The following is a 26,374-nucleotide window of genomic DNA, read 5'->3' as shown; positions in this document are numbered from 1 at the left end:
TTTACCTTTTTGGGGAGGGGAGAGGACCACACTGCCCCCCTTTGTTTCAGTTATTTGTTCCCACAACTTTCTCATTGCAAAAACTTACTCTCACCACCATTCTTCCAGCCAGAGGTCGGCATTATATTGCTCACAAATTCTATTTTATTTCATAATCTTGGACGAATACCACGAGGGCCGAGGCAACGGTGTGTGTGTGTGTGTGTGTGTGTGTGTGTGTGTGTGTGTATGTTTGTGTGTTGTTGGTTGTTAGCTCGATATGTGGGATTCAGAAGGTGGAATTGAGTCCTCCCACGTCTCGAAGTATCCACCCTCGTGTGTATGTGTGGTTGGTATCTCCATATATAGCTTCCAAAAAGTGGAATGGAGCCCTCCCAGGTCGGTGTGTGTGTGTGACTACAAGTTGTTTTTGTTGTCTGCTATCTCCACATGTGTGGGTTTCAGGAGGTGAAACAGAGACCTGCCAGGTCTCAGAGTGTGTGTATGTCGTTGATTGGCATCTGCATATGTGGGTTTCAGAATGTGGAATGGAGTCCTCCAAGAGTGGGCTCAAAGTATCCACCTTCTTTTCGGTCAGGGGTCACAATTCACGGACCAAGGTGTGAAGTTTTCTGTTTTCAAAGTTTTGTGCCAAGAGCTCTCTTCAGGATCGTTACTGAGCCAAGGACGGCTTCCAACTGTAGTTTGTTTGTCGTGATATTCCCAGAGATGGTTTTTAATATCTCTGTGAGGTTCTTCATCATCACAGGTACCACCTTGGTATGTTCAGCTTCCAGGATCTTTTCACTTCATGCTTGAGGTCTTGGAATTTGGTCATTTTCTTGATTTCTGCATCGTTAGTCTAAAATCAACGGTGTAAACACCACAATTAGCAATGCCTTCTTTTCTTTTTTTTTTGCATCCAAGTATGACGTCTGGTTACAATGCTTTGTTTTCGATGTTCACGCCTGATGGGATCATGAGGTCGTATATGAGCGGTACTTCAATGTTTCCAGTGATTGCTTTTGGTTCATTTTCCCCAAAAAATTTCTGGAACTGGAATATCAAAGTTTTTGCAGATGTGCCAGTGGATTACTTTCCAAACTCTGGTGTGTTATTGTGTGTACAACTGTTCTAAGTTTTTTTTTTCATGTTTAGTCATTAAGCATCACATATCATTCTCTTTGATAACTCCACCTCCACCCCTCACCTGTCTTTTTTCTCCTCTCTCCCCCACCCTTTTCTCTCACTCTGTCCCCTCATTGCTCCCCCCTCCTCATAAAATGCAGCACTCTCCTCCCACACCTGTCACTCTCATTGTCTTTGTCTCTCACAACCCCTCCCTCCTGCAGTGAATAGCAACGTTTGGTGAGGTGTCGCTCTCCCCACCTTCCCCCAATTCTCCTTTCTTCATCCTCTCTGGCTACCCTTCCCCCTCTCACCCTACACCTGCCTATCTCCCCCCCCCCCACTTTACTGACCCGTTGGCACACGCCACACACCGAATGGGGTCAGCAGATAGTCGATGCTCATATAACTTGTACTAGTAAACTGAACAGATCAGGTGCAACAGGCCAAAAGAAACACTCAAGAGAGGGGGGGGACACCAACAGCAGAGTTGAAGACCAATATAGAAGGGAGGCTTGAATAAACAATAGGCATGGGGAGGAATTAGGGGTGGGGCAGGAGAGGATGCATGGGGTGGACAGGATGGATATAGAAGGAAACTCTCGGGAGGGAAAACGAGAAATTTGGAAGGATGAGGGTTTGGAGTGTGTGTGTGTGGGGGGGGGGGGATTAACGAGTGTAGAAAAGATCATGGTTTTGGATTGGTGACTATCTCAGATGGCAGTGAACAGCCCACTTGAAGACCTGGAGGGAAGAATGAGATGGAAGAGGATGTGGAAGTTCATTCCACAGGTGGGGTAAAAAAAAACAGAGGAACAAATGAGTGGAGACAAGCAGTGATCCTGGATTTTCGTAGTTTCACCAGAAGGTTGATGGTGGACCGTATGTGCCCTGCAGAAACCTGGGGAAGGAGACAGAGCACTTAACGTCCATCCGAGAAACCTGCAAGAGCAGAAAGGAGGCAGAAGACAGAGAGACCATCGACCTGCTGCGATGGGAAAGTGATAGACCCATCGACTCAGCTTCATTGCAGGAGATTCCAATGATCTTGAAGGCCTTGGTTTTTATGACATCAAGCTGAGCAAGGTGTGAGGTAAGGGAGCCAACTCATTGGGGAGAGGCCTTGTAGGTGGATCAGAGTTTAGGTGCACCAAGTAAGCACTTTGTATGATGGAGGATGTCCAGTGTGGTTTTCCAAAGAAAATGTGGTTTTCCCGATGGAGATCGTGGTTGATAATGAGACCTAGGAGTTTGAGTGACTGAACTTCCCCAAGAGGATTGTTAAGTAGATGGGGGATGCAGGAGAGGGAGTTGCCAGATGGTCTTTTTGGAGAGAGATCGTGAGAGTAAGAGATTTGTCTGGACGTTGAATGGTAAGATTATTTGTGACATTCTTGAGATGACATCACATGTGATGTTCTGTATGCAAATACAAATGGTCTCCAAATATTTGTATTCAAAGGTTTCTGAACAGCAGATATGGTTTTATCATCGCCAGAATATAGCAACATTAACTTGCATACGACCGGAAAGTCCAATGTTAAAGGCAGTTTTAGAAGAGAAACAAGAAAATGCAGTTTAATGCGAGAGAGATAATTTATTGCAAGATCAATATGACTGCACAGTACTGTACTATAAACAATAGAAATTGTATTTACAATTTATATAAAAATCGTAGAGGGACTTCTTAAAAAATTGATCAAAATTGTAAGGAAACAAGAGTATAGGTAAAACTTTATTCAGCAGCTTAAATTCCATTTTCTAAAATTTGAAAGAAGCGATTTTTGACACGTCTCCAGAAAACATTCTGAGTGTTTGTGTGTGCAGTTAATGACTTAAATGCAGAAACATTAATTTCAGTAAGTTATGTGGATTTATACTTGTTTCAAGTAAAACATCCCTTATGTAATATTAGTGTTGCTCTTACATAAACAACGCTATTTGGTGAGCTTATGTATTTCAATCTTCTTTACTGGTCACAATTATTCTCACGTTATTGTGGGGTTGGCTGGGGTTGGAGATGTTTGGCCCATGGCTTTCACAAACTGGCTGGCCGTGCCTGATCACGAACTGGCTGGCCATGCCCAACACTCGACTCAGTAGTTAGGGCAGAAATTTCTAATTTGGCCATTGTGCTGGCAATATCTCGCCTACTCTTCACGAAGGACACCGTGGGGTCTTTATCGTCCACCAACTAATGTCGGCAGTCAGGTCGCCTGTGTCACATCCATCCAAGAGTTGACAGACACATTGATGAATTAATTATCTGCCAGTGAAACACTGGTATGACAGTTTATAACTGGGTCAGGATTCAAACCCAGGCTCGACAGCTTGGAGGGGAGTGTGCATACCTGTAGGCCATTTTGCTAGTCCTGGCTTCTTTATTAGAATACTACTATTTACGATTTTTAATTTTTTCATTATTTGGTTAGAATGAAATGTATACCATATTAATAAGTGTTCTCAGCTGAAGGTAAGTTCCAGGAATCATTTACATCTCACACGCGCACACACACACACACACACACACACACACACACACACACACACACACACACACACACACACACACACACACACACACACACACACACACACACACACACACACACACACACACACACTCTTAATTGTTCCTAAATATAATATAATTTAAAGGATTGCTGTAAATGATGTTAATTTCACAATATCCTAAATTCAAGTTTATTTAAATTGTAAAACTCAAAACAAAGTTCTCTTACATTAAGTAATCACCTTAACCTGGAAGCCATTGAATGGTTTCCTGACCACATGTATCATCAGCTGGCTGCGAATAAGCTTTTGCTGTAAGTAAACTCGCAGATGCAATTCTGACAACCCCAGAAAAAGGCCTCAACCTCCCCCTCCCAACTCTGTCCGATCTTTGCTTCCCCCCAAACCTCCAACCCAAAGTCGTCACCTTCCCCACCCAGCCCTAAGGCATAAATCACTCAAAATTATGACATTGGCCTTTGACCTTCTGACCAAATTATTGATTTGTCTTCTCCATGTTCTCATAATAAAGTTTTGCTGAAAAATTGATGACAAAAGCTCAAATGGAAATGAAGTTAAGGTCCGGACGTGTGCATGCATGCGCACCCACATACACACCCGTCTCTCGCTGTGCGAGGGACGGGATAATAACGGGTTTCCCACGTGCTCTCCTGTCTCTTAGGAACCAATGTAAATGTTTAAAAATGTATTTATTTGAATGCTTCATTAATTATTTTACCATTTCCATTGTATTTATAAATTATATTTGGTGTCATTTTGTGATGTTAAAAAAGCACTTGTATCTCATAACTGTAGTTCCCTGTGTTAGCATACATCAGACTTGCTGATGTAATGCATTGACAAGTTCGGTGCTGGCTGTGTGTAGTTACTCTCACAGTTCTGATTATTACACCGGAAACTCGACCACAGAAGAGAATTTTAGGAATATTTTTGTTCAATATCAATGAACCTAAAGATCTTTTCCGCACCTTCTCACAGATGTTAGTTTATGACTGTTCTGGACCCAATCAGACTTGTACATGTACAGAAACAAATTTGCAAAGAAAGGGACCTGCTCCAAATTATTGGGTATTCCCACTCTCTGCTGGAATATCCTGTTTCCAAACGTAAAGTAATCATTATTCAAGAGAAATCGAATAGTGTCTTGAAAGTTTATTTTTATTTTTTTTTATGGCTCTGCTGACGAAGTCGCCACAGGCATTATGTTTTCGGGTTGGCCGTCCGTCCAGAGGTACGTCCGTCCGTGCTAATCTTCTGTTTTCTTTGCAACCACTTATCTGATTGACACAAAATGTTCACCTTAGGTGTGACTACTCATGTAGAATGTTTTAATGATAATTATATCATAGGTCACATGGTTTTGCAGCCATGTTGGGACAAAGGAAAAAAAATCAATTTTTTTACTCCGAAACCGCTCCATGGAAAAATTTGAAACTTGGCACATGTCAAGTACTCCTCATGGGAAACAAGTGTGATTTTTTTGATATCACAGGTGGCATCATTATGACTTCATATGTCAAACACTTTATCCAATCAGTATGAAATTTTTTTTAGGGTCATCTAGGGCTAAATTGTGTGTGTGTGTGTGTGTGTGTGTGTGTGTGTGTGTGTGTGTGTGTGTGTGTGTGTGTGTGTGTGTGTGTGTGTGTGTGGTGGTGGGGGACATGGATGATGTCATCATTCACGTGGTTCGGCAGCCATATCTTTTTAACATAAAAACTTTCAAAAATTTTCTTCTCCAAAATGGCTGAACAGATCGAGGCAAAAAAATAAAAATAAAAAAATAAATAAAAAAAACTTTACAGGTATGATCGCCTATCCATGAAGAACAAAAAGTTCTCTATTTATGATGTCATATGTCACATGGTTTGGCAGAACAAGAAGAAACCTTTAAAAATCATGGTCTTCAGAACAGCTTAACAGATCGAGGGGAAAGTTCACCCACATGTTCCCCAAGTCTCAGGAATACCAGGGTGTTCACAAATAATCAATATGTCACATGGTCTGGCAGCCATATTGGCTTGAAAGAAAATCTTTTGAAAAAAAATTATTTCGCTTGAACTGCCTCATCAATCGATGTGAAACATCACAATTATGATGTAGTTGTCATGGGGAATATATATGTATGTATGTATGTATATATATATATATATATATATATATATATATATATATATATATATATATATATATATAATGTTTTAAATTTCAACCTGATGGGAGACATGGTCTGACAGCCATAATTATTTAATATTTTGAATCTGGGTTCAGGGATTTAAATCAAACTTGGTACAAGTGTTATATTGATGTAATAATGTAGGCGGAGGCATATCTGATGACGTCAAAGTGTGCCCTTCTAGTTTAAACTACATGAAGATGAGACTTTCCTCTACGGATCAGTATATGCTCTTTTTTTAGAGACAGTAATGTACGTGTGCCTATAGATTGTAATATTTACCTCTGGTAAATGCTTTATCTATTACTCTGTGTGATACCGGCATGAGTTTGTCAAGTGGAATGTTCATATATAACATGGAAAAATCACAAGTTGATATTCATTTAGCTTTACCCCTGCTGTTAATGTTGTGAATGTTATCGATTACAGGTTTGGAGTTATCAATGACAACACACACACACACACACACACACACACACACACACACACACACACACACACACACACACACACACACACACACACACACACACACACACACACACACACACACACACACACACACACACACACACACACACGAGAATCTCATGTGTAATATGTTTGGATAACACCCCCTCCCTCTACCCCCCCCACCCTTCCCCGTATTTTATGCGTCGTTTTGAATTATCGAGCACAATCTAGTTGATCAATTTAAGCTTAAACAAGAATGCTGGAATTGAACAGGAGTGACTGCATTGCAAATGAAAACACAATTGGATCCAATTTTTCTATTCCCACTGAGAAAACATTCTCTGTGCCTGCAAGGCCCAACATAAAGTGTGCGAAGTTCTTTCGTCAGTTATTTTACTGAGGCACTTGTGGAATTGCCTGCAAGTGGACCCAGAGTGCTGATGAAAGTGATGGCAGTTTGTAGGGAGGTGAGGCAGTAACCCTTCTCACCCAAAAGATCACTGAAACATAAAGAGTGTTGGATGCCTGTTAAACAAAACAATCACATTTTAAACATAATTTGCTGAAATTTTTATTTTAAACAGAATGCATGTCACCTGTAATACACCCTCCCCCCAAAGCACTGCACCCCCCTCACCAACCAACCCCCTCCAAATAAAACAAGAAGATATTTAACAAAGATACACTGGCTGGTATGGAATTATCTGCAACATCTAAGTGTTTAGATCCCACAAATATGTATAGTGTTACCTAACAGCTTGAATAAGAATGCATTCACATATTCTTAGGTTAACACACCTTTGGAAGTATCTTGTATCGGCATCTTTACAGAACTACTTGAACCTGTTGAATAACTGTTCGCACACATATAAAAACATCCTCCACAAACTATCCTTTTACACGAACAGGTTCACACTTTGCACATATACACGCTACTGAAACAAGTTTGGAAGTGAAACTCCAAAATGGCAAAGCTTTGCTTTAACTTCTCGCTATTACATTTGTGGTTAAACAGAGGATGAGCAATTGAGCTCTTTTTCTTATTATTTGAAGTGCCAACCTTTCAGAAATGAGCTCGCCCAGCGCAGCACACTCTGCAGGAAGTTGGACCAGCCGACTGCGTAGAACAACAAATGTCAGGATCGGTAGAAGGTCATCAGCTCCTCTGTAAGAATGATGGCATACAAATAAACCACCTATTTGTCAATTAACATGACACTTGTAAAACACAAAACATTCTTTATACGATTTTCAATATATTTATACTTCTTTCGTATGCAGCACAAGGCTGCGGGGTAACATCATTGGCTGAGGGTGTGGCTGTGCCACTGATGCAATGACCTCTGCTGATTCGAGTAGGAATTTGTAATTTGGTCATGGTGCACACAATGGCTCACCTACTCTTCATGAATGACACCATGGGATCTTTAACGTCCACCAACGAACGCTGGCAGTCAGGATTCCAATTTAACGTCCATCAGAGGGACGGCGCACACATCGATGAATCACCATGTCTATGAAACACCGGGATGGAAGTTTATAGCTGGGTTGGGATTCAAACCAAGGTGAGACAGCTGAGAGTCAAGTGTGTGTACCATATTGTCAGCTCCAATATATTAATACTGTGAACATTAAAATGGAATACAAAACCACTGGAGTCGCTGGGTACCCCCTCTCAGTTTACCAGATTTCGAAATGTTTTATCAACAACAAAACCAGTGTCAACTTCGTCAGTGCAATTTCTTCCTCGTCAAACCTGCTCGTTCCTTGGGCAGAACTGGCTCTATCGATGTAATCTGAGCCAGCCAAAGTCACTTGAATGGGACAATACTGTATTTACTTATGCGACCACAGTTGGTCAATGTGTAAACACAGTATCTTTACTTAACTGCTAAGTTCAACAAGTGTTGCTTACTGTTGATTTTGGTGTCTTAAAAGGAAGTAAGCACAACCATAATCCAATATGCACCTAAGCAATACCAGTTAGAGATTAAATTCCCTCTTCCAGTTTGCTACAATTATGCTGCAATACAAGCCACACCCAATGACACTCACATTTTCTCAAAATCCCCATTGCTTGGCACTGCTTGCTCTCTCTGAAACTCCTCCACACATGCAGAAATCTGCCGCATCACTCTGACTACACACACACGTGCACCATTAAAAATTTTTTAAAAGAAGTACGAACTACAGGGAAATTATACAAAATATATTTATTACACATTTACTTTAAAAGTGACAAGTGCGATAACATTTATATTAAATCAATAATAGGGCAGCTGGGAGTGAATAGCCACTCAAAGTGATCAGTTTAAATATAACGCTTCCCCCTCCGAATCCCATTAGAGGTCAAGCACATAGATTCTGGGAAATGTGTATAATGGAAGGGATGTGATTCTGGGAGATGGGAAGCATTAAATGGAAGATGTGTATAATGACAAAGATTGGCAGGGGACAAAATGTCTTCCCATTTCAAGACCAGGTCACAGTGCACACAGTTACCATGAAGCTCCCTAACCCCTCAATTACATTGATAATGCCTTGTCTGGCTGAGTTACCGATGCATTCCAGCTTCCTCTGGGGACTATATAGAAGCAGAAGTCCTCTGAGCTCATCAATAGCCGCTTTGTAAGGCAACCTATCATTTCTGACCGCTTCTTGCACTCGTTTGCCTTCCTGATGATTGCGGATGTTCTCCACATGGCTTGTGGTGACATCGCCATGTTTGGAGTTATTTGAGACATCCTCAATTGTTGCAAATGATGGGCAGGAAGACGATGACGACATAGGCATCCGATGCACCAGCTGAAGTTGATAAGGCATGCCAAGGTCAGCTGGGAGTGCATTGGCATACCACGTGAGGCGCAGTGACAAGGCAGCCTCTTGTTCTAAAGTTGCAAATCTGCACCAATACAGCCAAAAGGACGTGGGGTGGAAGATCGAGAAAAGGAAATTCATAGAGAATGGGTCATATATCCACAGTAATTATATCTGTCAATAATTTTAACTTGTTACATCCAACTTCAACTTTCAAAGTTGTCTCCTTCCTCAAATACCTGGTAGCACCTTGTGAAGTGTCTATGGAGTATGTTCCCCCTCCATCCTTTCCCTCATTTCATTTGGTACCACAGAAGACTCTGCTCATGAGAAGGCCGAATGCCTCAATTCTGTGTTTGCTTTCAAATCTTGTCACAAACCCCTCGATCACTGCACCAACCCAACTACCCAGTCACATCGCACTGCTCCTAGAATTCATGTCTCTTTCACCCGAGAAGGTGGAGAAGTGTCAGGCATTCTTCAACTGATTCTACAACTGGCCTGAATGACATCAACTCACGTGTCCTAAAAACATGCTCTGCTAAAGACACTGTCACACCTTGACGATTTAGCCAGCGTATGCCGACTTATGAAAAATTTGTCTAAAACGATGGCACACGTCGAATACGTTATGGGTAAGTTTTGTATACATTAAGAGCACACTGAAAAACACTGCCATACATCATAGTACGCTGGCTTTCATCGTTGTACTTTGCGGTTGTCCTCAAATTTTAACATGCTTGAAATTTTACGACATATGCCGGCGTATGACTCACGTTCCGCTACACTGGCCATAAGTTGTAGGCACATTATGCAATCGTTGACACACGTTACTTGTAAGTTACTCATAAGTCGAAACACGTCGAGGTATGATTAGCGTACCCGAAACTTATTTATAACCTCTGAGTAACGTGTTGTAGGCATGTTACACGATCGTTGCACACACGTCGAGGCACGTTATGCGATCGTTGACACACGTCGAGACACGTTACTTGTAAGTTACTCAAAAGTCGAAACACGTCGAGGTAATGCTTAGCGTACCCGAAACTTATTTCTAACCTATGAGTAACGTGCTTTGAACCTATGTGTAACGTACCTCCAACGCATATTGACGTATGTGGACGTATTTGATTGACGTCTTCCGGATGACCACAGAACTTACTGAACGTGTTTCTAATTTACAGCTACCGTATAATGGCATATTGGCAGTGTTTAAAAAAAAACAACAACAATAACTTCCGATATTTCATCACGTGCCGTTACATCACGTCCGATTGCCTCTTCAGTTTGCTCATGTCTTATTCTTAGTTCCTCCTCTGTGAATATTTTCTGTTTGAGGATATTGTCACGTCGACGTCGAAACTTAAAAGAAAATGTCCGAATATATTTTAAAAATTTGTGATAGACTAAGAAAAAAAAAACAAAAACAACAACAACAACTTCAGCTATTTCATCACGTGCCTTCACGGAGCCAAGGAGAAAAAAAGAAAATGTGCCTTGATGGAGAAAATAAGTTTCGGCAATGCTAAACATTACCTCGACGTGTTTAGACTTATGAGTAACTTACAAGGAACTTGTGTCAACGTGTGTCAACGATCGCATATCGTGCCTACAACTTCTTCCCAGCGTAGCGGAACGTGTGAGCCATACGGCGAGTACAACGTAAAATTTTCAGCATGCTTGAAATTTCACGACGTACGAGACGTACCACGAAATATGACAGCGTATTTCATCGTTTTTCAGTGTGCTCTTTAACGTATACACAACTTACCCATAACCTATTCGACGTGTGCAAGCTTGGTTCAGCAAATTTTTCATACGTCGGCATACGCTGGCTAAATCGTCAAGGTGTGACTGCGTGGTTGACACTTTGAATTTTCAGGCGGTTATGATTTAAATCGGTGTGCGGTAGGTTTTTAACAGGCTACGCCATGAGTTCGTCGGCGATACGTGCAGCGTGCTATGCCTAAGTTAAACTATCGTTGGGCATAGGTTGTGAACGCCGACAACAGGCTAAGCATTCATTGGTATAACTTATCTATAAGACAACGAAACGTTCTGTGCCCGTTACTAATATGTTATGCATACGACCAACACGTTATGAATACGACCAAAACTTAAAAAAAAACATCAAAATGTCAGCGTACGCCAACGTTTTACATACATTTTTATATGTTGCCATTGCTGGCTAAATCGTCAAGGTGTGACAGCGCCTTAAACTTGCACTTCCTCTTCTGCTCTGTTCACCCTGTCATTTGCCGTCAGTCATCTTCTATCTGCTTGCAAGTTAGCAAACCTCACTCCATTATACAAACACGGTGGGAAAACCAACCTCCTGAACAACAGACTTATTAACTTTCTTCCAATCAGTAAGGTCATGACATCCATCATTGCAATTGACATTAAATCCTTCCTTTTTTCCAATGGCCCGATTTCAGACCGTCAGTTTGGCTTTAGACCAGGTCACGCTACACTCTGACCAGGTCACGGACACCCAGCAGGATTAAAAACAAAACCTGTCAAAGGGCGGAGGAGCTCCTTGTGAGCCAACGGCCATCCATATCTAGTGCCCAACTGTGTCTGCGGACGTCCTCCTGCAGTTGGGTTACTTCTTATTAGGAGGTTGGTGGCAGGATTTGCACTCCAGCCACCGTAAAACGCTTCATTCCGCAAAACGCAAAAACGCAAAAAAATCTGAAAACCCACTCCGTGGGAGTACCTCCTGTGCAGCTTCCCTTCGCAGGGCAGCTCACCGGATGATGGGATTGGGGCAAAGCCTTCGGGACCCCCAATCTTTGATAGGAGGGAAACCACGGGGTAACATCCCTGGGTCAGATTGCGGGAGAGTGTGTCGGAGTGGTGCTGAGGTGTCGTCCACCAGACGGCGGTCTCCTTGGGTTAACCTGAGGCGGTCCCTTCGGGTGGGTGCCTGGAATGTCCTATCCCCTAAGAGAGGATGATCACCTGTCTCTGTTATCATCTGAGCTCAAGCGTTTGGACATCGGGATTGCAGCTCTCTCTGAGGTTCGGAGACCGGATTGCGGCGAGATAATGGTGGGTGGTTACACCTACTATTGGTCTGGTCACTCTGATGGTTACCATACCCAAGGAGTTGCTGTAGCTGTGTCCAATAAGCTGACCCCAATGATAATTGAGGTAACACCGGTCAACGAGCGTATTATGAGATTAAGGATTCGTCACTCCTTAGGTGTCATTTCCCTGGTCTCTATTTATGCTCCGACTGAGGCGAGTGATCTCACCGTGAAGGATGCATTCTACGCCACACTCGAGTCTGTGGTTGATCAGTGCCCCAGACGAGATACACTTCTAGTCTTGGGGGATTTCAATGCATCGACTGGAACTGATAGGGATGGTTATGAGGTGTGTGTTGGTCCCCATGGGTCAGGAACTATGAACCAGAATAGCACTAAGTTCCTTGACTTTGCAAGAAGTCATGGACTTAGGGTGGCTGGTTCATGGTTTCAGCGCCCGCAAGCTCATCGCTGGACTTGGTATTCCAACGCTGGCGGTGTGGCAAAGGAGATTGACCATGTCCTCATTGACGGTCGTTGGAGGATGATCCAGAACTGCAGGGTCTACCGGAGTGCTCAGTTCCTCAATACTGACCACAGGCTTGTTGTAGCAACTCTAAAGCTGCACCTTAAATCCTGGAGAATGGTACCATCCCAGCCTAGGCTGGATGTTGCCAAGCTCAGGGATGAGAGAGTAGCTGAGGAGTTTGCGAACAGGCTGAGTGGACACTTGGGGGGTCTGGGTGCTTTGGGGGTCCTGAAGAGTTGTGGAGCACCTTCAAGACCACCGTCCTTGATGTTGCCGGTGGATGCCTTGGAGTTCACCGCAGGGCAAAGAAGAATTTTGTCTCTCAAGGGACACTGGATACCATTGACCAGAGTCGCAGGGCCAGGCTGAATGGCAGAGCTGAGCTGTTCAGGGAGCTGAGGCGTAAAACTGTACGTGCACTGAGGGTGGACAAGGAGGCCTATGTGCGAGGAATCTGTGAGGGGGTAGAGCATCACCTGTGGACAGGTGATTCTCGTCCCGCTTACAGGGGAATTCGCGCATTACGTTCATCCAAGCCCATCCCTCGGAGCACTGCAGTTCGAGCAGAGAGTGGTAGGCTCTTGACAGAGGAGTCTGAAGTGAAGGCCCGCTGGGCCGGTTACTTTGAGCGGTTGTACCAGGCTGATCCCCCAGCTGTCGAGTTGGACGTCAAGGGTGTTACAATCCCTGTTGCTGACCCTCGAATCAACTGTGGTCCACCATCGCTTGTGGAAACACGGGCTGCGGTGAACCAGTTGAAACGGGGCAAAGCTCCAGGGATCTGTGGCATCCATGCTGAACTTCTCAAGGCTGGTGGAAATGCTGCACTCGCGTCGTTGCATGCAGTTTTGTGCTCTGCCTGGAACACAGGCATCATCCCAACTGACTGGAAGAGGGGCCTTGTTGTCCCTCTCTGGAAAGGGAAGGGTGATCGCCAAGACTGCAACAACTACCGAGGGGTGACGCTGCTCTCAGTGCCGGGCAAGTTCTTTGCTCGGATAGGCCTTGATAGGGTTCGCCACCATCTGCTTGAGCACCAGCGTCCAGAGCAGTCAGGCTTTACACCAAAGAGGTCAACGATTGACCGTATCCTTGCTCTTCGTGTCCTCACTGAACGCAGACGAGAGTTTCGGCAGGGGCTGCTTGCAGCCTATGTTGATCTCTGTAAAGCGTTCGATTCAGTGAATCGGGATGTCCTCTGGAGGATTCTTGGTCTTCGTGGGGTGCCACCGAAACTGATCGATCTGATGTCTGAACTCTACTCTGGTACTGAGAGTGCTGTGAAGTGTGGTGGTACCGCCTCTGACTTATTTCCAGTTGTTACTGGAGTTCGTCAGGGATGTGTACTTGCCCCCACACTTTTCAGCACTTGTATGGACTGGATTTTTGGGAGGATGTCGGAGAGATCAAGTTGCGGTGCATCGTTTGGCAATGTCAAGATCTCGGACCTTGATTTTGCAGATGATGCAGTCATCTTTGCGGAGACTTTAGACATCCTCTTGGGGGCCCTCGAGGTGCTGAATGAGGAGTCGGAGCCGTTGGGATTACGGATTTCTTGGGTCAAAACAAAGATCCAGGCTTTCGGTGACATCTTGGATGCTGCTGTCCTGTCTGTGTCTGTTTGTGGTGAGGATGTTGAGGTCGTGGATAGATTCACTTACCTTGGCAGTGATATTCATGTCTCCGCAGGTTGTGAGCCGGAGGTCAATAGACGTCTGGGTCGGGCCTTGGGAGTCATGGATTCACTGGATCATGGGGTGTGGCGCTGCCGGTACCTGTGCGGGAGGACGAAAGTCCGAGTCTTCAGGTCCTTGGTACTTCCAGTCTTGCTCTATGGGTGCGAGACTTGGACTTTGACCAAGGATCTGAGACGGAGACTTAATTCCTTTAGTACCAGGTCTCTTCGGAGAATCCTTGGCTATCGCTGGTCGGATTTTGTGTCCAACGAGCGGTTGCTGAGAGAGACTCGGATGAGATTTGTCACCTGCATAGTCCGTGAGCGTCAGCTGCGGCTGTATGGACATGTGGCTCGTTTTCCTGACGCTGATCCTGCTCACCAGATTCTCTCAGCGAGGGAGTCTCATGAGTGGAGGAGGCCAGTGGGCCGACCACGTGCCTCATGGTTGCAGCAGGTTGACCATCATCTCAAGGAGATGGGGATGGGCCTGGCATCTGCCTGGGGGATGGCCAGACGGAGGCCCCTGGAGTACCGGCGGAAAGTGGACGCAGCGACGCGCTGTTCTGGCACATGCTCCCATACCTGACCTGACCTGACGCTACTCTGGACATGCTGCTTCGACTATTTCAACAATGGATGGAGGCCCTAAATGTCAAATATGAGACCAGGGCTGTCTCTCTCAACAAATCTCGAGCGTCCAATACAGTCTGGCATCCTGCATTGCTCTCCAAACTCTGCCTATGGCATCCAAGGCCAACTCCACACATGGCTTGCTGACTTCCTCCACTCTCCTAGCCAATGCATAGCTCTTAACGGGATCCTCTCATCTGCTCTCCCGCTCAAGGCTGGAATGCCCCAAGGCAATGTCTTTGGCCCAGTCCTATTCCTAATCTTCATCAATGATCTCTCTGACTTTCTGGAAAATCCTACTTTATCTCTTTGCTGATGACTCCACCCTCTGCTGTAATATCCCTCATCCTTCAGATAGGCAAGCAGCAGCCTCTTCCCTTTCTGCAAACCTTGATAGAATCACGAGCTGGTCCTACACTTGGAATATGTTGTTCAATGCTGACAACTCTCACACTCTCACTCTATCTCTCCGAAAAGACCATCTGGTGAACCCTTCCATCTGCTTCCCAATCATCTTGAAGAAGTTCAGTCACTCAAACTTTCGGGCCTCACCATCAGTCATCATTTTTCCTTGGCAAACCACATATCTGAGTTGGCTTCTCTGTCTTCTATCACCTCCTTTCTGGGTTTGCACCCCATGCCCCTTCCATGCTCGCCCCTCCCCAGGTTTCTGCAGGGTGCATACGGTCCACCATCAACCCCCTTCCGGTGAAACTCCCAAAATAGACACTCACTGCTCACCTCCCCTAATTCGTTCCTCTTTCTCCCACCTGTGGAACCAACCTCCTCAATCTCATCAATCTCATTCCTCCCTCCAGGGGTTCATGACAGCTGTTCACCACCATGTCAAGTCATCCCTCATCCACAACCATGACTTTTTTATTCCTATTAACCCTCCCCAAGCCTACCTCTTTCTAAGTTTCTCGGTTTTCCTTCCACTTCTGTGATTGAGAGTTTGTAGCTGTATTCATCTTGTTCACCCTTGGTGATGTCCCCTTGCTCTCATTCTTCCCCATATTCCTTATCCCCCACTCTATGTTGTCCCTCATTTCTGCCATCAATGTGTCCTCCCCACCCCTCTCTTATTACTGTTCTCTTCATTCTGTTCCATTCTGGTCCATTCTGTATGTACGTTCCATAACACAATGTTAAATGGGAACCTAAACGCTCAGACCACCTCAACGCTAATCTATCCCTTGATACCCTACAAAATAGATGTGATGCGTCTTTTTCTGAATTCCGATTTATAAAGTAGGTTAATTTACGATTAAAAGTCGAAATATTCTTCTTCTTCAGATTAGCCATGTCGTCACACACGGAAATAGACCACCAGATCCGTAATGTATACGGGTTACATCGCTGTACAACTTAACTCAAATGGTGAAAAATTTTTGATTTTCCACAAATATGTGGAGCGGATGAATCTTTGGTACATGTACAGTAATACAAACCGAGATGGTTTCATGCTACACCAACGGCCGAAATACCCGAAAGAGCCAGAAATTTGATGAGGTTTGTCCGAAATACCCGAGTGTGTAAAATGTTCCGAGCACAAAACTGAACATTTTGTGGTCCGATCCAAAGCACTGTTGTGAAACAACAGAGATGGCTAGATCTAGTGGTTATCTGCCATGATTGAGAAAGGATGCTATGCCCATGATCAAGTGGAAGAAACAGCCGTAGCTCGAAACTGTAACACCGTCTGATCTCTCCCCGAGTTACCAGTACATGTACACGGACGATTTGAGCGGTGAATCAAACACCTGTTGCCATTACCCAGTAGTTTTTGTTACTTTTTTGTACACATTGCCAAGGTTCCTATGAGAACTAACACACGATGCACAGCAAGGGGCATGAGACAAGAGGGGCGGGAGAGGGAAGGACAAAACAGTGGGGAACAGAAACATTAGATCTGTGGAAGGGAGAGGGATGGTGCGGTGAACACAGGGTATATAAGATGGACATTATAGGGACTTTCAGGAAGGAAAGCAGGGAATTTGAAGGAGGTGGGTTTGGGGTGGATTAACGGGGGAAGAAAAGATCGAGGATTTGGATGGGGGATGATAAGAGGTGGTGGAGGCCTGGAGGGAAGAATGGGATTGAAGAGAGTGAGGGAGTTTATTCCAAAGTTGGGGAAAAAAAGAGGAATAAAAGAGTGAAGGTGAGCAGCGATTCGTGATTTTGGTAGTTTTACCAGAAGGGGGTTGCTGGGGAACTTTGAGCGCCCTGCGGAAATATGGGGGCAACAAATCACAGACACAGCAGGGGGGGGCGAGACCGGAGAGGAGACGGTAGAAGACAGAAAGACCACCGACCTGCCTGCGGTGAGAGAGTGAGAGGCCCAAAGACTCAGCCTCAGTTACCACAAGAGCACCTGAAAATAATTATGTTATCAACAGAAATTTCTACAAATCAAATGAACCACCATGTATTTATAGGTGAAGGGAAAGTATGTATGTATCATCTTCTCCACCGAGAGGATTTGACTGAGGATGCTAAAACTTTCAGGGGTTTGACCTCGGACCAAGGACGCTAAAAAAAAAATAATACTCCCTCCCCCCCTTTACCTCACCCCAACCCCCAGCACCACTTCCCCCTCCACAATCCCCCATCAACCATCACCTCCAAAATACCAACCACCATCCCACAATCTCCCATCCACTGGGGAGGGACATCGACACCTCACGGACGTGACGGTGGCACACGGCACGGACACGGACGTAAATAGCATCCGGGGAAAGTATGAAACGGGACGATCCCCTAACATTCAAGACACCTCATCAACCTGCGACAGTGGGACAAAGCATTCGTCACCCATTTTGTCCGCAATGTCCGAGTGTGCCTGGGCAGTGTCTGTGCTGTGCAGCGATGATGGGTATTTCTGCTCGAGTAATATATAAACCGATTCATTAATCAATACAAAATCCCTCCCTTACAAACCGTAAATTGAACGGAAAATCAAACCAAACCGAGCTGAAGTGAACATGTGACCAGTGTTTTCATCTTCAGTAACACTTCCACCTTCTTCCTCTGAATCGTGAGCACAAGACTCAAAACGATTCGGCTCCACAATTCCCCCGAAAGTGTTTCTATCACAAATTTTGTCTCCACTCGTTCCTTCAAAATCCCAATGATCAGTTTCAACATTCTGAGACCCTTCAGTGTTGCGAATGATGGTGGGATCGGTATCGGAATCTGAGCTCGACATGGACTGTTTCTCAATGTAAAACCATGCTTTGGATCAAGGTGAGTTCATAATGTGACGTCACTGGCAAAATCGAAATTCGACACTTTGCGATTGGCAAAAAAACATTTCAAATTTTTTTTCCTCTTCAAATTAAACCATTATTAATGATTCTCAATGGTTTTCAGAAAATAAAAATTTGTGTTTGGGTTTCCCTTTGAAGAGGAGATAGTCTCATTTTGTAATTAATGTGCATGGGTTTGCTAAACCTCTTATCCTTGTAAATTCCTTGTAAGGGGTGAGGTCCAACGGTACCAAGCTTTTGCCTGCATCGACCACAATACTCCTCCACTTTCCCCTATCCTCAGCTCTTTCTCTCCACTTTCCAACCACCCCCACCTTATTGATATCCCTCCTCAAACAATCTTCCCATCTCAACCACAGTCTACTTTCTTTTCCTCCAACCTCGCTCCCTCAACCTATCTGCTGTCTTTGCCATTCTCTCTTCCTCCATCAAAACCAAGTGTCCAGCCCTCTTGAGCCGACTTTTTACCAATCTCCCCTCAAGCTCATCTGCACACCAATCTCCTCCCTCAGTTCATCCATCATCCTCCTATCCACCCTCTTCACTCCCGCAATCCTCCTGACCCAGTTGTTCTCAGAGACCTGCAACCTCTGTTGTAGTCTCTTTGTCAGTGCTACAATTTTGAGACTGTAAAGGTAGGCCGGCGTCACACAAGTCACCAAAATTTTCCCTTTCAATTTCCTCGATATCTTTCTGGCTGCCATTACTCCATCCACCCTCCTCCACACATTCACACCTACCTGAATCCTCTTCCGCACCTATGCCCCCGACTTGCTATCCCCGGTTACTGTTTGCCCCCAGATACTCAAACCTACAGTATTTCTCTGCCTGAACTCCTTCCCCTCTAACCTGATATTCATTTATTTTCTCCGCTGCCTGACCCACATCACTTCAGTCTTCTCCATATACTCATCTTCCGCCCATGCTTCCCGAATGCCTTCTTCCACTCCCACAGTACTTCCTGCATCTCCCACCTACTCTCCACCACAACAGCCAGATCATCTGCAAACAACATGTAAACCTTGGATCGTAAAAGACAATGCAAGATGAAATCATGTCTCAATTGATGTTGCAAAATGTGAATGATTCTTGCTTTCATCAATAGCAATGCATGACATGATCGCACATTCTATGTCCCTACCTAGCCCAATCCTCTTGCGAGCAGGTTATTGCCTTTCCTCCTCTACCCTCTTCCTTACAATTTCCCTTGCTTGTTGTATCCAACTGTGGCTCCACCGTCATTATGTTGCCATTTTACTCTTTTTCAACTTGGTATTCCATGAGTCTTGACATTGCACACAAGAATATACATCTCATACCAAACAAAGCCATTTCAAATTTTGGTCCTATGTTACACTTAGCAGCACAGTTAGCTAGAACTGAGTCTGAAGACTTTAATGTTGCTTGCCAAAGTGATTTAATCACACCAAACCTGAACAGCCTGATAAGGAGCTTCCAGAAGGGCTGGTAGAAGATCTCCTGAAGGATCTCCTTCCAGGCATTCACAGTCCACAAATGCTCAAACACCACTTTGAGGAGGTGTTCCATTCTGGCTATCAAGGAAGGAAGACAATGAATGAACAGAAAAAGGTGCATGAAAAATAAAGCTACAGAACATAACACCACAATGACGAGGAACCAATGATACATGCGCAAGCAAGTGGATTTATGTTCACATGAGCAGGGGCTACTCCGTAGGGGTGGGGTGGTGGGATACCTGGCATTTCCCGGATAGGTGAACTTTTACCGGTGGGGGTTTCATGATGTGTTGGACATTTAAAAACTATGGACGTTACAAAATATACAAGAAGATACAAGGAACTTGGACAGAAGAGGCAATTTGGCCCATCATGCCTGTGCTTTAGCCACACCCCATTATTTTAATCTATCAGTTTATTTAGTGGCCTTATGTGCTGAAAGCTATGAAGATAAGTAGGTAGTAGTATCAATTTATTTACTTAATTTCACGAAGGGCATGGGGGAGGGGGGTAGGAATGGGAAGAATAGTACGGGAGGCACAAGGACATCACCAAGGTGTTTTTTGTTTTTAGGGGAACAAAGGGTGAGGGATGAACAATCAATAGCGTATTAACTTTTTCACTATACCCGCTCACAAACATTACAACCACGACACACGTATCCATACCAAAGCCATCCATACCAAAGCTACCCATCAATCCTGCCAAATTTGTCTTTCCACAAAGAAGAAAGCTTTCACAGCCACTTTGACCACAAATTATCCTGATACCAACTCATTAAATTAGAAGATGCATAAGTAGAGTTCATTTTTAATCACAAATAGTGTGGTATGAAGTCACTGAAACAGCTTATGTAGCATTTTTGTGCTAAAATTGATTTTTTTTGCTGTATTGGGTTTATTTGAAGTCCTGCTACTGGAAAATGATGGGGTTCAAATTGTCCGACCCCTCGACCCCCTGTGGGGGCCCTTTTTCGTCCTGGGACCCCCCCCCCCAAATGACCCCTCACCTATCTTCACTAATAACGATTCAATTTTCACGATCTTTGGGTCGTTTAGGGGTTTTATATCATACTGACTCTATTTATGACACTCTCGAAGCGACTGGAAGTGGTTATTAGCGACTTCCGGTGGCTACTACAGATTTCCAGTGACAATCGGCGTCCTACTTAGGGTCCTTTTCATGCTAGCCAGAAACATAATCATGTCATACCTCTTTCTAGGAGTTTCGGGGCACGAGAAAACGAATGGTGAAGTTAATTTTTTGATCAGACTGACCTGTGATGAGATAAGGTCACTTTACGTTTAATAAGGAATATTGATGTTCATGATTTTGTGTGCTTTTAGGTGAGACGCTGACCCGGAATGAGGACAATCAAGATCATCGAACTTCCCTGTTACTGGATAAGGTCACTTTGAGCAATATTGTTACAATGTTCATGTGTTTTTGTTGTGTGTGCTTTCAGGTGGGAAGTTGAGCTGCTTCGACCACGATGAGGACCATCTTGCAGTCATGTCTGAAAAGAACTGTGCGTGTGTCATCTGCAATGAGGGCGCAACCTCAAGCAAGAGACTGATAAACAATCCTGATATGGTTGATGAACTTGTTTCCTGTTGTAAAGTGCGCTTGTCTTTAGGTGAAACTGGCATCAAACAACTTACTGATCACTTAGTTGGTCTGAGTGAATCTGAATGTAAATTGGTGTATTACCATAGTGAATGTCGGAAACCCATTGTTAATAACAGCATGATCGAACGACTCCAGGGTAAGCGCGAATGGTCGGATTCCCCTCCATGTCCTGTGCGAGGGCCTGGTCGCCCTTCCACTGCCATTGACTCTGCCCGGCTTAAAAGGACAAAAACCATCCCAAAAGCAGAGGTATGTTTGTTCTCAGACTTCTGTCCTAACGACACTACAGTACCTCTCCACCGTGTTTTTTTTTCCAACAGGATGGGTGACAATTTCCTCGAGATAAAGCTCAAGACTCAGGATGACCATGTCCGAACTTGCGTGTCAGAGCTAGAGGACTCTGGGGATGCTTCTGCTCTTGAAAAGTAGTATCATAGACAATGCTTGCGGTCTGCTCAGCGCACCTTTACTCCTGTAGGTAACCATATGATGAGGTTACGATATGACTGAGGTGAACGATGCATACTTGTCAATTTGGAAAATATATTAGGTGGAAGTAAATGAGATGGGAAACTACTGCAAGCACCTGAAAAAGCTTATTTCTGAAGGCCTTCCAAATGTTCAGTTCTTTAAGTCTTTGCGGAAAAATGAGCCCACAACCTCGTCTTCCCAACAGCAGTGAGCAAAGTGATGGACCTTCGGTCTGCACTGCTCGATGATGGTGAAGCAATTGGCTACTTGAAGAAAATGGCTAACATTTTACGACAAGAAATGATGCAGCACCAAAAATGGTCGTTCAATGGCAGCTTTGACAACTTTCAAAATCCTCCACTACTTCAGTTCTTCTTAACACATCTCCTCTTTGGCCCTCATGTCCTCAAAGTTTCTGGAATGCGCAATGATGAAGTGGACAAATCTTTTGATGTTGCTTGGCAGTTTCTAATCCAAAATGCTCGGAGCGATCGACAGGTGAAGCATCAATCGAAGAAGAATGATGGGTTTCAGCAGACTGTCCAGACACCCCTCTCAATCGGCCTACCTCACCATTCATTCCAGAGTACGTGACAACCAACCTGGGTTGGTGCATACATGAAGCTTGATGAAGATGACTCAGATATCAACTGCTTCTGGGAGCTCGGTAAAGGTCCTATTCAAACTGAGCTAGTCAATGGTGAACTGCCACCACAAGTCAATGGTTTGGAGAAGTACATATGCCATGTATACTGTTCCACAGGTCCCATAACTCTGCCAGCATTGAGATGGGAACTGTTTCGCTCCAAGAACTTGGAAGGAGAGATGCTGCCCCCAACTCGCGCTGCCTTACTACCCCATATCACCCAAGCAAATTACATTGCCATTCACGATAAATCTTACCAGGCCAACTTCCCAGATCTTCCTGCAATTGAACACAATGGCTGGCAATTAGAGAAAGGAGTCTATGTTCCTGCGAGGTGTCTCAATCTCCCCGCTCCTCGAGTTGTAATTGAACTCACCAAATGTGCACGTAAAGCAGGTTGCACAGGAAGGTACAGTTGTTGCAAGAACGGCCTGCCTTGTACTCCTCTCTGCAAATGTTATACAAGGGAATGTGCAAATGTAATAAGGGAAGATGTGCATGAGGATGAGGTTGATGAATAAGCTGTCATCTTGAATTCGTTTCCATGAAATACTATCTAAACTGTTCTGTATGTTTTTGTCCTTGATGTATCCCTTTGTTTTTATTTGTATCTGTTTGCTTCTTAAACGTTTGTGCAACTTAAAAAAATATTATGTGTTAATACATCTCATCACAGGTCAGTCTGATCACAAAAATAACTGCACCAATCATTTTCCCGTGCCTAAAAACCCATAGAAAGAGGTACTACATGACTATGTTTCTGGCAAGCATGAAAAGGACCCTGAGTACGACGCCGATTGTCACCGGAAATCTGTAGTAGCCACCGGAAGTTGCTAATAGCCACTTCTGGTCGCTTCGAGAGTGTCAGAAATTGAGTTAGTATGATCTAATAACCCTAAAACGACCCAAAGATCATGAAAATTGAATCATTATTAGCGAAGATAGGCGAGGGGTCAGTCTGGGGGGTCCCAGGATGAAAATCCCCCCCCCCACCATGGAGGGGGAGGGGGTTGAGGGGTCAGAAAATTTGAACCCCATCATTTTCCAGTAGCATGACTCCAAATCAACCCTATACAGCAAAAATAATCAATTTTAGCACAAAAATCCTACGGGATGACACGTCATACCACACACTAAGAGGGTTAGTGAAAGTAGAACTGAAGCTGATAGGTATAAACTGCTGGGGGTCAAAAAAGCCTGTTGTTTTAAGACTGGGCCTCAATTAAATGGAATTATGTTTGTCATTCTTTCACAACCCCTTTGTTATTAAAAAAAAAATCATTTTTGTTTTTCATGGAGTCATGTGATTTGTGATTCTTTTAACAATTACTTACCCAAATGGGATTGGATGGTCCGAGCTATGGAAGCGGTTTCATCCTGCAGCAATGGTGTGGACGTCTCTTTTTCAGTCTGAAATAGTTTATTACCCTGCACATCTTGCTCTGCTTCTTGGCCAATTATTCCATTATCCAGCTGTGCCATTGAGCCTCCAACATGAGGCTTGGTCATGATCACAGAGTTATCACCATGTTCCACTTTTTCATTTTGTGAATTTGACTCAGGAAGAGAGGCATTCATCAGCAGCCCACCCTCTCTCTCTGTCTCTGTCTCAGTATATTCAAGCAGTTCTGAAGAGAAGTCTTTACTGGAGGTCTTTCCAAGAGTCTTAAGCCGATTTTGGTTTCGTAACCTCCGTTGTGCAGCAGTGATGGACTTGTAGATGTCTGAGTACACGTTACACTGCCGCGAAGCAAGCTCTTTTGAAGCAGGATGGTCAGCACAACTGAGGAATGGCAAGTAGTGCAGAAAAAAAGAGAAGAGCCATTATGAAATAGCAGGACAATTCCTCATGAGATGGCAACACAATTCCCCATTTTGATTGCAATCCTTGGGTAATTTTAACTAAAATAATCGAATCGTAAGGAGCAAATGCAATGTGTGCATATATAATCCATGTCAAAAACTTTTTTGATATAGGCTGGTGTTTATAATTAGCACTTTGTCGCCTTAGAATCAAAACGTCCTCACTAAAGGCCCCGTCACACCTTGACGTTTTAGCCAGCATATGGCAACGTATCAAAATGTATGTAAAATGCTGGCGTACGCTGAACTATTGATGTTTTTTTCAGTTGTGGGCATATAATAACGAGTTGGACGTATGCATAACGTATTAGTAACGTACACAGAACATTTCGATAACTTATAGATAACTTATACCAACGAATGCTTAGCGTGTTGTCGGCGTTCACAACCTATGCCCAACGATAGTCTAACTTTTGCATAGCGCGGCAGAGTATCACCGACGATCACGTGGCATAGCCTATTAATAGGCTGCGGCTCAACGATTCAAGTCATAACCGCACTAGAAATCGAAGTGTCAACATCACCGTCATGCTGAAGAAAAAAAAAAAAACCCATGGAGTCTGGAACACTGACGGGTTCCTCCTGTGAAGCCCATTTTTTTATACCAATTCCCCTAAGCGCTGCCAATACGCCATTATACGGTAGCTGTAAGTTAGAAACACGTTCAGTAAGGTCTGTGGTCATCCGGAAGATGTCAAATACGTCAATATGCATTGGAGATGCGTTACACAGAGGTTCAAAGCACGTTACTCAAAGGTTAGAAATAAGTTTCGGGTAAGCTAAACATTACCTCAATGTGTTTCGACTTATGAGTAACTTATAAGTAACGTGTGTCGACGTGTGTCAACGATCGCATAATGTGCCTACAACTTATGGCCAGCGTATGCGGAACGTGCGAGTCATACGCTGGCATACGTCGAAAAATTTTGAGCATGCTTAAAATTTGTCGACGAGCTCGGCGTACTACGACGTATGCCAGCGTGCTTCAGAGTGCTCTTGACGTATACAAAACTTACCCATAACGTATTCGACGTGTGTCAGCGTATTCGCCAAATTTTTATACGTCGGCATACGCTGGCTGAAACGTCAAGGTGTGACAGGGCCTTTACAAAGGTTCAACTGTTAGACAGAACCTTTTGATTCTCAGGTGATGATTTGCTTTTCATGAATATGAATATATCTGAAAGTATTCTAAAACCCATTGGAAACATGACAATCTGAACAAATTATATACGTGTGTATGTGTGTGTGTGTGTGTGTGTGTGTGTGTGTGTGTGTGTGTGTGTGTGTGTGTGTGTGTGTGTGTGTGTGTGTATGTATGTGTATATATATATATATATATATAGATATATATATATATATATATATATATATATATATATATATATATATATATATCTTCTTCTTTCGGCTGCTCCCGTTCGGGGTCGCCACAGCGGATCATCCGTATGATCCGCATAGTGATTTGGCAAATGTTTTACGCAGGATGCCCTTCCTGACGCAACCCTGGTCACCTCTTACGACACAGGGATATGGTACACCTATTTTAACCAGGGTATACACCAGCCCAGTATACTGGTACTCATTTCGCCGACCTCGGAAGGATGACAGGCTGAGTCAACCCCCTGGTGTATTAATTCAGTGGCCCAACGGGGCTTGAACTCGGGACCTTTTGGATCCCAAGCTGCTGCCCTAACCACTGCACCAACACCAGGCATTATATATATATATATATATATATATATATATATATATATATATATATATATATATATATATATATATATATATATATATATATATATATATATATATATATATATGTGTGTATGTGTGTGTGTGTGTGTGTGTGTGTGTGTATATATATATATGTGTGTGTATATATACATATATATATATATATATATATATATATATATATATATATATATATATATACATATATATATATATATATATATATATATATATATATATATATATATATATATATATATATATATATATATATATATATATATATATATATATATATATATTGTTGTGGTTACCAAATTCGCAAAC

General features: G+C 43.7%; 1 protein-coding gene and 1 long non-coding RNA gene across 4 annotated transcripts in view; one reads left to right on the top strand and one right to left on the bottom strand.

Annotated features, from left to right (window-relative positions):
* The first annotated feature begins 1,753 nt into the window (after positions 1-1,753).
* Positions 1,754-24,868, top strand: LOC147022948 (uncharacterized). The gene is made up of 2 exons (XR_015059960.1): positions 1,754-2,200; positions 21,167-24,868. It is a non-coding gene; the product is annotated as an uncharacterized LOC147022948 (long non-coding RNA).
* The window catches only part of VPS9D1 (VPS9 domain containing 1), a 51,838-nt gene continuing 31,744 nt past the window's right edge, over positions 6,281-26,374 (bottom strand). For 2 of the 3 annotated variants that reach the window (XM_085887906.1, XM_085887904.1), the window contains exons 9-15: positions 23,782-24,230; positions 19,656-19,776; positions 8,827-9,170; positions 8,324-8,408; positions 7,329-7,433; positions 7,067-7,122; positions 6,281-6,768 (exon numbers count right to left, since the gene is read on the bottom strand). In XM_085887906.1, coding sequence (XP_085744032.1) covers positions 6,662-6,768; positions 7,067-7,122; positions 7,329-7,433; positions 8,324-8,408; positions 8,827-9,170; positions 19,656-19,776; positions 23,782-24,230 — 1,267 coding nt within the window. In that variant the 3' untranslated portion in view covers positions 6,281-6,661. The remainder of the gene's footprint in view (positions 6,769-7,066; positions 7,123-7,328; positions 7,434-8,323; positions 8,409-8,826; positions 9,171-19,655; positions 19,777-23,781; positions 24,231-26,374) is intronic. The other variant, XM_085887905.1, reaches the window with a different exon arrangement.

The sequence above is a fragment of the Eptatretus burgeri genome, chromosome 7 (genome assembly GCF_056783735.1).
Source record: "Eptatretus burgeri isolate ZD-2024b chromosome 7, Ebu_testis_v1, whole genome shotgun sequence".
Classification (NCBI taxonomy): Eukaryota; Metazoa; Chordata; class Myxini; order Myxiniformes; family Myxinidae; genus Eptatretus; species Eptatretus burgeri.
This window is presented reverse-complemented; position numbering and strand designations above follow the sequence as displayed.